This window comes from Antechinus flavipes, chromosome 5 (genome assembly GCF_016432865.1).
Source record: "Antechinus flavipes isolate AdamAnt ecotype Samford, QLD, Australia chromosome 5, AdamAnt_v2, whole genome shotgun sequence".
Lineage (NCBI taxonomy): Eukaryota > Metazoa > Chordata > Mammalia > Dasyuromorphia > Dasyuridae > Antechinus > Antechinus flavipes.
Window position 1 is genome coordinate 156,225,731 of NC_067402.1, and position 12,166 is coordinate 156,237,896.

At 32.1% G+C, this 12,166-nt stretch overlaps 1 protein-coding gene across 1 annotated transcript in view; it reads right to left on the reverse strand.

The window, feature by feature from the left end:
* The window catches only part of SEMA3A (semaphorin 3A), a 288,274-nt gene that overhangs the window by 200,339 nt on the left and 75,769 nt on the right, over window positions 1-12,166 (reverse strand). Inside the window, exon 2 of the mRNA XM_051963284.1 lies at window positions 7,006-7,163. Coding sequence (XP_051819244.1) covers window positions 7,006-7,163 — 158 coding nt within the window. The remainder of the gene's footprint in view (window positions 1-7,005; window positions 7,164-12,166) is intronic.

Consider the following 12,166-nt stretch of genomic DNA (forward strand, 5'->3'; position numbering starts at 1 on the left):
TATAAATCTTTGTTGCAAAGGCAACTGAAGTAGTAAGTGAATTCAATTAAACTCTTTGGATAAAATGTGCACTTTTATTTATAATTTAAAAAAATTCTTACTAAGTTAAGTTTAGAAATATTTTTCTTTCATTCCTTTTGCTACCAAACTCATTATTTCCATTTCTTCATCCTTTTCAAACTTCTTGATCCTGACTTCTAATACAAATAGAACAACAATTTGGACTAAAAGCATTGAAATCCAGATAGAGAGCAAGAGTCTACAAAATTGGGTTCAAACTTTGCCTCTAAAAGATACTTGTGAAGTGATCCTGGGAAAGTCCTTTAACCCTTCAATCTATAAAATCATAGTCTGTTAAGAGACTTCTGAAGTCCTTTGTGGTTCTAAATTTAAATTCCAATAAACCCATGGAAATTGATAAGATTATTAAAAGGGGGAGAGAAGAGAGAGAGAAAGAGAGAGAGAGGAAGAGGAAGAGGAAGAGGAGGAAGAAGAGGAAGAAGAGGAAGAGGAAGAGGAGGAAGAAGAAGAAGAAGAAGAAGAGGAGGAGGAGGAGGAGGAGGAAGAGGAGGAGGAGGAGGAGGAGGACACAGCACAGAATTCTGCAGGATAGTGTTGGCAATTCAGAAAATACGAGGAATGATTAAGTTAGTGGCATATGACTTTATTATATAAATGATTAGAATAGTTTCCTGATTTTTCTGTCTTCATCTTGGTTTTTGAACCCATTCTATATACTACTCCCAGATTAAACTCCCTAAATCAAATTATATTTTTCATTCTCCCTATTATTTACTAAAAAAAAAAAAAAAAAAGTCCATATTTCTTAGGCTGTCATCAAGCCTCTTTAAATTCAGTTCTCATCTGCATCCAAATCTAGTAATTACAAATATAGAAATTATGAAACAACCATAATGAAACAAATAGCTTCTTCTCTTATCTTAAAGAATTTGTAATCTAATAAATGAAGAGGATGCAGGATATTATTTCTTTCCCCTCTTTCCCTGGATTACTTTATCAAGTGTACTTTTATATAACTGTTCTAAAGTCATTATACTGATAAACCTTCTCTCTCCCCCTATGTATTGCCACCAATTTCATTTTATTCCCAAGGAGCTTGAAAAAAGCTTCATTCATATCCTTGTTGGGGAGAAGGGAGAATCTGATTATACAAAAGGGAGCTCTGACAATACAAAACAAAAAACAAGTATTTAGAAAAATGATATAAAAAGTTATTTTTTAAGGATTACATTATACATTCATTTGCATAATCTCTTTCCCAACTCCTTGTATGAATTTGCAAAGCTAGTTTCTTTTGTAAAGAAGTGCAGTCCTCATAGAAACATAAAACACCTTGTATCATTATAATATACATTTTGGGGAATGACTATTAAATGTATAGCTAGAGTCTTGACTGTAGAACATTAGAGTTATTTAACTCTACCATGTTTAGACTGCTCATCAACTTTACTTTTCCATTTTCAGGGTAACAAATAAAACCATGTCAATCTCAGTTTTTAAAGGAGCAATTATCATGTCAAGGAAAAAAAACAAAGCAAAATAACAAACAAAACTGCCCTTCTGTTTAGGAATATTTACTACAGTATCACTAAGCAATTACAATATCAAGAGCCTTAAGTGAAAATCAGGTTTATTACAAGAGAAATGAATATGCATGTGGAATCCAAAGAGTTGAAGTCCTATAGAAGTTTGTATATTTATGGGAGGAGGAGGAGAAAACAGGAAGGGGTGTGGCAAGGAAAGAAAAAAAGTAGAGAAAAGTATAAAACCCTTCCTGAAGGGGAAGAACAAGGTGATGATAAAATCCCCATTCTTTTCCTTTGGGAACCTCTAGACTGTGACATAGAACAGTCTGCTTATCTGCAGAGGAAGCTAGTGCACAAGCATTTTCCCAGTTTGGCATAAACAGGCTGATGCCTGTCTTGCTACCCAAGGATTCACAGGAAATGCAGATAAGGGTGCAAACAACCAATTATATCAGCTGAGGGGCTTTGTTCTTGATACATTAAAGCCCCCTGCATCTTCGGGGTCCAGGGTTTCAGGAAAATACAGCAACTAAGAAACAACAAATTGAAGTGTTATGCCATAGTTCTCTTTAACTGTCCTGACTCAGTTTCCCTGTATGAGTTTCCCTTGTCTCAGTTTCCTTAACTGTTCTGTCTCAATTTCTTTAGTTGTAAATCCCCCTCTGACCCAATAAGACTGAGGACTATTTGTTCAAAGGTTATAAATTAGCAAGATAAACAAGAAAATAGACCTCCTGACTCTTTTTTGTCCTCAAGGAGTTACAATATCCCTCTAAAATATTCCAAGATATCTCACTGATATCTTTACTTCTTTGTATTCAGACATCCTGTCTTTGGGTTTTCTAGGATTTATGGCCTCCCTATCCTGATAGAGGTTTTCCCTCACTTCCTACCCTTTCCTTTGTTTAGAGAAAAGGTATTTAAGAAGTTAGGGTTCCTCCATTCATTGCTGGAGGCTGGTGGCTGGCAGCTGTATGCTGGACGCTGGATTCTTTGGAATGGCAGTCTCCTCCAGCCCTGGACCAACATGGATTCCTTGGTCCCAGTATATCTTTATGTCTGTCTGACTGGATAATTTGAGATGAGAGTCCTGTCTAGTCAGTCTTACTCTGCCATTAATAAAATATTAAAAACTCTCTAATCTTTCTCCTGCCTCAGTTTCTCCGGCATTACAGAAGGTGCCTTTAATAGTCCTAATAATAGAAAGTGATTCAACATACATCTATTTGTTAAACCACTAATCTTGAATTTTCCAGAATACAGTACATGTGTGAAGATAGGGCATACTTTAAATTTTTTTGTGTGGAGGCTAGCGCAATGCATTTTCTTCTGAACCTCCATTGGCACCACCAGACAATATATTTTTGGCATACAGATCTTTTGCATGTCAACATCAAACTTCATGATTGAGTTGAAAGGGTTGTCATGGAAAACACAAAATTCCATATCCAAAAAAGATGGTTGGAAGAGAATTTCTGAACCTCTCACTGCCAGTGACGATGACCTGACCCTCAAGAAGCTTATAGATCTTTTCTAGAATAAAACTAAATGTTAGAATTCAGCTCTTGCTCAAAATCTAAGGCAGGAAGACATCACTTCTTTTTTTTTTTTTTTTACATTACACACAATTTGCTGTTCTCTTATATCAGAGAAGTCATAATTTTCCTTATGATCTTTATGAGAGAGTCCTTTGGGTAAAGAATAATAGTATGGGGATGAGAATAACTTTTATATATGGGCACAGTGTGGGTTATACCATCATAATATCACTGTTAACCCTAGAGATATATAAAGAAAACAGAGTCTGAATGGCAACATTCATGTCCAGAGGGGCTGAAGACCTTGAGCTTCACACGTGAACCTATGACATTCTTCTCCCGCTCCCACTCTTGGCTTTAGAGGTCTATTTGGACGGTGGTTTCTGTGAATAACACAGGTGATCATCTATAGTGGAGCTCACTTTAGAAAGTATAGTTTCAGATCTCCTCCCACCTTGTCCTAATTGGTGATAATGATGTATTGAATAGGTGACATCAAAAACATAATATTTTTTTATGGCTCTGTGCCTTTATCGCCCATGTCACTATCTTTGAGAATCATGTCAACTATCACATTAGATGTTAGAGATATTCCAGAATGGAATGAAATGCAGCCTAAGGGTCAGTTTTTCTTACAAACCCAGGTTTAAATATTCTGGAGCCATTGTCATCAAGGACAGTGATACTGTCACAGATGAGAAACCTTAAATGGCAATTAGTTTAAATCCATTTTTAGTAAGTAGATGGAGACAGAAATAGGAGTATTTCTGTTGAGTGTAAAAACTGATGCAGATGGCTATATTTTTTATCTCTCTTTCTAGACTTTCAATTCCTTCTGAGAAGCTATGATATTTTGTCCATCTGAGCAACTTGAGATTAGGCACTATTTTTTGACTCTTTTGTATCCCCAGTGTCTGACTTATAGGAGGCTCTTAATAAATGCTTAATGATTGAGTTTTATCCCCTATAATATCTAAGGCAGCAGTATACATACAATAAAAGTTTTTAGAAGTATCTAGGAAAATTCCACTGCTGGGATTAACAAAGATAGCTATGGCACAAGTCCTACTCTCAAGAAGGCTTGCAGTAAGGTAAATAAAAGGCCAAATGCATATTTTACTATGACACAAAGGAGATAAATACAAAGGAATAAACTAAGAAAGATCTTTATGGTAAAAGGTATAGGAGGTATCTGATATCGATATAGAATAGATATACTAATTATCTACTGATTTCTTTCCTTTAACCAGTTTTCTGTCTAGTCAAATCATGTGAACCTCAAGAGGCCTTATTAAGAATATATCAGTACTTTGACTATTCTAGATACTTAAGCCAATAATGGATACAATTTCCATTAATTTTAGTCATAACATAAAAGGACCATAGTTGGGCCAACTCCACTCAGTAAAACATTTCCAATTTCCATGACAACAGGCACAGTGTTCCAGGGAAGAAAGTTATTATTGCTCTGTTTTCATCCCTTCTGTTTCCTTATGCCCTATAGGAAAGCTAAGTCCAAGCTAGACTGTTCTACAATCCACTAAGAAAATACCTATCAAGTCAGGGTATGCTAATCTTGCTCCAAAAGTTAAATTATTAATGAAAAGTCTCTTTTCTAATGTAAGGAGGAAAAAAAATTGGATAATCTTAATTTGAGTTTTCTATCCTATAATTTCTGTTCTATAAAATTTTCTAATCCTATAATCCTATAATTTTCTATCCTATAATAATACATATGTATAATATAATAATATAGTATAACAGAATAAAACAGCATAAAATCTGATTAGAAATATTAATTAAAATATTCAAAAAAGAGCTCCATAAATTTACAACTCATATTCACAACCACAACTTTGAAAAGTGGATACTGTTATTATCTGAATTTTACAAATAAGAAAACTTTGGGTGAAGTTCAATGACTCCCTCAGGTTTACAAAACTAGGAGCAGTGTCTGATGTAGAATTTGAATTCACACTCTCCTGACTCAATAACCTGAATCCATAGTCACTATATCTTCAAACAAATTATTTAAATACAAATGAAAAACAAAATAAGACCCAGAATAGATTTAAAGATAATTTACCTTTTAAAAACAGGCTATAGCATAAAACTAAATAAAATGAAGAAAACATGTTATATGGCATAACCTAAATGCGTTAGATATTTATTTAAATTATTGCATGACAATTTTCTTAATTTGCAAGACAAATGTCTTAATTATTGCATATACTTTACTTGATAAAATCTGAATTAATTTTGGGGATTGATACACAAAATGCATTGCATCTGTGTTTCCTCCAAGAAGATTTTTTTTAATATGTTAATTCATTTTATTTGGTTTACAAATAAATAAGATGGTTTTCTTGCAGAATAGAAGATACAAGATATTTATTTCTATCCTCTGAGGAGGCTTAGAGTGAGAAAGAAAGTTCAGAAGAAAAAAAAAGTCCAGAATATTATTTGTTATGTCTTTTAAAGCACTTAAAAAAGAGAAAAAGAGAGAGAGATCATGCTACAATTTTTGTATGTTGATATGTAATAAATCAAACTTCTTTATGAACCAAATCAGTATATTGGTATTTGGGGAAGCTCTTTGCAAATGAAAAAGTAAATGTCCTTGTTGGAATATCTTCTTTGAAAATGTACATCAGCTTTGAATTTAACTATAGAGCTTTTATGAAAAGTAATGTTCTCCATAAAGAGTAAAAAGCTTTTACCAATCTGTCACCATTTTATTAGTATTCAATCTATTATGGTTTATGAGGAGCTGAGGCACACCATTTTAAAGCACTCAGAGTCAAGAAAGAAGCAAAATCAACACTCACACATTCAAATACTGAGTTGTATGCACTCTCAGAAATGTATTGTAATATGACCTTTTTTGTGAGGCTTTCTAAAAGTCACTTTTATGTTTCAGAGAACTAAAGTTGGAAATATTGACTGTTATAGAACAATTAACTTAAAGCACAGATCATTCATTCACTTAAGAGTGTCATTTTTCCTCTGCTGTGTCAATTCTATCTAGTTTACCAAACTATAAGTCATGAAAGTGGAATGTGATATAAAATGAACGAGCCATCAAATGGAAATGCTGATGGGTTCTGCATGATAAAAAATTCATTTTTTACTTTTAATTCAAATGTTTTCATGTCATGTTAACTTAGCCAAGCACAGTGGAACATTTTAACCTTCAATAGTTGTTTAAAGTGGGATAGTAAAATTTTATATTACAAAATAGCTATTATATGTCATGTGAATATGTATATATGTGACAACACATATATACATATAGGTAAATAGGTGGCCCAGTAGATAGAACACTGAACTTGGAATCTGGTAGATTCATCTTCATGAATTCAAATCTGATCTCCGATAAGTACTCACTACGATCCTGGGCAGGTCATTTAACTCTGTTTGCCTCAGTTCCTTATGTAAAATGAGCTTGAAAAGAACAATGCAAATCATTCCCGTATCTTTGTCAAGAAAACCCCAAAATAGAGTCACAACAAGTCAGATGCATCCACACATATATATGCATTAAAGCAAATGAATAAAGATCAGAATGGATAGAAGTTGCCAAGAAGCAATTTCAGATTTGATTTGATTTGATTTGATTTTTTTTTTTTTTTTTTTTTTTGCGTTCAAAAATGCAATGGAATTATTTGGGGATACTCATTTTGGCAGCCTTTAAGCAAAGAATGGATGACCAAATATTAGGTATATTTGAGGAATAGATTGGTTTATTGATCTTGAAATTCCTTCTAAGTCTCAAATTCTGTGATACTATGATATCAGACACATATAATTAAACCATATTAGACATTTTCTAAAATTAGAATTGAAATTTTTCATTATTCTATCTTAGTGACTTTATTTGTTTACATACTCCAGTTCATATACTTCAGGAATAAAGATACCTTTTGAAAATCCTTGATATTAACCAGGTTGAATGAAAATATGTGATCCTTTGCTCCAACATACAGCCTACTCCGTTCCTCATCCAAAAGGAAAGTATGATAACTGGAGCTGTTTGTCAGGCCATTGAAAGTGATAACATTGTTGGATTCCAACATTTCTGTAAGGTAACAAAGCAGACATTTGTGTTAGTTTGATGACCTAAAAGAAGCACAAATAAGATATTCCATAATTATCTAAACCTGGATATTATGCTTGAGGTTATACATGATAAAGGAACCACTTTCTTATATTTCGTTAAAATAGTAGTTTTACATTTATACTTAATAATTCTATTCTTATAAACCCCTAAAGTGATAGAGAAGAGGCTTTACATATACAAATCTGGGACAGAAACCAATGAGAAGGCTACTGTAGTAACTTAACTGCCAAAGCTATTTTCCTGTTGTGTAGACTAACCATTGCACATTTTCCCCCTTCATTCCCCTTCTTCTCCTCTTTTCTTCTTCTTCTCTCAAAACACACACATAAAACACATTCCCCTTTTCTAGTAGGTTCCTATTACTTCAGACGCATAAATAAATTCTTTTGTTTATTTTAACTCTTCACAATCTGACTCCCACCTTTCTAATTTTTTTTACATACTCTTCCATTTACTCTATGTAACAAGTCAATTCAAGGTCTCCTTGCTACTTTCACACAATAACCTATAATATTTTATTGTTTATAACCTTTGTCTGAAATATTCTTTCAACCTTCAACTCTTAGAATGCCTGGCTTCCTTTTAGATTGAGTTCCTAAATTCACCTTCTTTCAAGATTCCTATATACGTCCCTAGGTTTTAATGCTATCCTCTCTAAAATTAATTTCTCTTTCTTTTGGATTTATCTTAAAATTTCTGATTTATACGTGTTAAATAATAAACTTCTTGAAAATAGACTTTTTTCTTTTTCTTCCCAATTACTTGTTCCCCTTATGTAGGGTAAATGGTTAGAAGTTAAATTAAGGATTAATTCAATTTTGATAGGCAAAGATGACATGTCTTTCTGCCTCCAAGAGAATTTTTTAAAATTATGAATCCCCCAAAAATGATCAATAAGATGAAGATCATATACAATCAGATACTAAGATAGAAAAGAAAAGATTTCTTTCAGTAGAAATTAGTAGGACTAGAAAACTACTTCATGAGAGGCATATTGATTAGCATACTAGATTTGGCATCAAGAGAGACCTGGGTTTGAATTCCCTTTTCTGTCACTTAAGAATTATATGGCTAGGTGTAGTCCACTTACCCTTGAAAGATCCTCAATTTGTTTATATGTAACTTTGGGATAATAATAATTTTATTAACCCATCTCACAGAGCAACAAGTTCATAAAAAAGGACAAAATAAGTGCAAAACACTTTATAAATCTTATAGCATCATGTATATTATATGTACATGTTCACTATATAAATATAACCTAGAACCATTTAGGTTCTTTAAATACAACAATCACTCTGAAAACAGAAACTATTCTTAGTTTAAGTCAAACTAATGAACCCTTAAATTCTTCAGAAATCAAAAGACAGTAACTGTTTCCCTTTAACCCAAATGAAACTGGTTTCCAGCTGTTTTCCATTGGTTTATAATTTTTCTTAATTTCCTCCCATCATTCTTTTCAATATGACTCTAGCTTCTCTCACATTTTGCATTCTTTGCATCTGACATCCATTGTATAAATGTTTTCAATACTTGGTAGGTTGCTTTCCAAGATAAGCAAAAGAACTATATAAATACAACTACCACTCATTATTTTTAGAAATCCAGACTTAAATAATTGGAAAAACATTCATTGTTCATGAGTAGGATGAAGCATTATAATGAAAAATGGCAATAACATCTAAATAAATTTATTTCTTCAATGTTATAAGAATCAAACTACCAGAAAAAATAATGATAATGAAATTTTATATGGGAAAAAAAAAAGACAAGCATTTCAAGAAGGAAAAAAAAAAAAACTAAAAAGAATTCGGAATTAAGGGGACTTATCAATGCCAGATCCCAAACTACACAATAAAACAGTAATTATTAACACAATTTAGTAGGAACAAATTAGGTCTATAACAGAACCCTGATATTCAATAAATACAATGACACCAGCTATGGTAAAGACTCACTATTTCACAAAAAAAAAAAAATCCTTAAAATACTAAATAGCAGTATGGAAGAAATTATATTTATACTAATACTTCACATCTTGAATAAATATAAACTTCAAATTAGTATGTAGACTAGAAATAAAAGTTCATATCTGAAACAAATGAAAAAAACATGGAAAAAATTAATTAGCTGATCTATGGATAGGAAAGCCCATGATCAATCAAAGAACAGCTGTCACAGAAGAATAAAAATAAGTTTATTAAAGAAGATGGGATTGATAATTTTATTAAATGAATTAAAAAGATTTTTCACAAGTAAATCTAATAAGCTAAGATTAAAAGGGAAATACAAAACCAGGAAAAACCTTTCCAGCAAATGTCTCTGATAAAAGTCTCATTTTCAAGATAAATAAGAAACTGATTCAAAGTCTTAAGCATAAAAGCCATCCCAAATTAATAAACTGTGTATTGACATGAACAGCCAGTTCTTAAAGAAAATTAGGCTGTTTATAGTTATATAAAGAAAAATGTTCTGAATCACTAGTAATTAGAGAAATGAAAATTAAAATAATTCTGAAATTTGCTCCCACATATAATACAGTAGCAAAGATGATTACAAAAATAAAAATAATAAATATTAGAGGGGCTGCAAATAAATAGACACATTGAGGCCCTATTGGTGAACTTTTGAATAAACATAAATTTTCTGGAAAACAATTTTTAAGTTATATACAAAAAGTTACTAAAGAAAAAATGCTATGTCACTGCTAGATCTCTATCCAAAAGAGATCCAAGAAAGAGAAAAATGCTTTTTAATATGTGTAAAGGGCTGAAACTCCTATGTTTGAATCAGACAACCAAGCACTTAAGGCTAATTAGCTATTTGACAATGACATTATTGGCATATGTTTGGAAAAATGGCTCTTCTCACCATTGGTGCTGGCTCAATATTTGATGTTAAGATAATTGCAGGCAAGGATTAGAGGGTGGGGTGAGAAAGGGGAGACTTCACTTGGTGGCAGGACGAGGAGGAGAAAAGTGGAGATACTAGACTCCAGAATTGAGAAGAGATCTTTGGCTAAATTCCTGGCAGTTTGCCTGCTTCCCTCCCTAAAGACCAAGGACTGTTACTTATCCTGATACTGGCTGATCCTGAGGCCTCCAGGGAACTAGTCCAGACTTAACAAATATATTTAAAATATATATTAAAAAATATGCATAAAAATTTTTCATGGTGGTAAAAAGCTGCAAACTAAAAGACTGCGCATTAACTGAGGAATAGTTCAATAAGTTGTGGCATATAATAATAATGAAGTATTATTGTGGTATAAGAAATGAGAAAATGGATGATTTCAAAAAGATATGGAATGACTCATAAGAACAACTGCAGAATGAAGTAAGCAGAATCAGATGAACATTTTTATAACACCAATATATAAAAATGAACAATTTTGAGAACATTTATCAACTGATGAAGAATGAAATGAGCATGTAAAAATAAAAAAAAACAAACAAATTCATAAGCTTTAAGACATGTAATATCTTACAATCTGAGGACTGATGATGAACTCTATTATTCTTTAGAAAGAAATAATAGATTTAGGGAACAGAACAAGACGTTTTGTAAACAACTTTTGAAAGTATTTGACTTGCTTGCTTATGCATACTTATTACATGAACATTTTTCTCCCTTATTTTTTAACCTTGGGATGGGAGAGTAATAGAATGGTTTTCTATTAATTAAAATAATAGAGAAAGAAATGCTTCAAATCTGAGATGATGCATGTACTTTCAGATTATTTCATGCATTAACTGTTTTGTTTACAAAAGAATTTTCAAAGCAGGAGTTAATCAAATGTTTGTAGTCCAAAAGCACAATTTATCAATAAAACATTAAAAGAAAAAAACCACAAAGAGATTTTGTTGAGACTCATCTTCATAGTGAGTAACATAACTCAATTTTTCTTATAATTTTCTCAAATTAAAATACTTGATTTAGAATTAAAGTTTTCTTGTAAGTGATTTCACTTTCGATAGCTTTCAACTTTCTATCTCCCTTGTTTTAATCTTACGTGGTCTTCTCTACAATGTAGACATGTCCAAAAGTTTTTACCATTCAATTGCTTTTTCTCCAAGTTCTTTTCTTGAATTTTAGATTGATTTTCAGTTTCTGTTTTTATTGCTCTTGATTACTTAACTAGACCCCCATAGAACAAATATTCAGGAATGAGAGAAGCATCGTCCCTTTATCACATCTCACACTATCTATTACTACAACCAAATTAATTTCAAAAAGATCAAACTAAATAACTGCTCAATCAGTCTGGTGTATCTGAATACAATGAAATACAAATATACACTACTTATTTTCAGGTCCATATGTGCTTCCCCATAGCTATAATGAGTTTTAATATTCCTGGGCAATCATGGATTACCTTTGGGTTTTAGTCAAAGGTATCAGTTGCAATTGAAGTTCTTTCTAGTGCTTTAATTATGTAATTGGCAGTCTAGAACTCTCCAATCCTGAAAGTGGAATTGGTTCTACAGGTAATAAGCATTATTCAATATCTAGTACGTCCAACATTTAATATAGAGTTTTAAAAGACAGAAAAATAAATTAGATGTGGTCACTGTCAGTTCATTGTCCAAAACTATATCTGTCAGGCAATGAACAATAAATGTATAACCAGACCATGAAAAATGAATGAAAGTTATAATATTCTTTGAGAGTTATAAGGACAGTTAATTTCCAACTTTAGCAGGGGAGACTTCTTGAAGGAAGTAGCCCTAAATTTGTATTTTGAAAAGCAGAATAGATTTTAAAATGACTGTAGGAAAGGATGTAATTTCTCACACACACACACACACACACAGACACACAAAGGAGTTGAAAAAAAAGATAGAATACACATGAAAATAAAGAGTGGAGAAAAGAAATAAGATTAGCCACTAAAGTATTTTTTGTAAATGAAGGCTAAGAAGTACTTTATACTTTCACACTGCTGCATATCCACTACTACC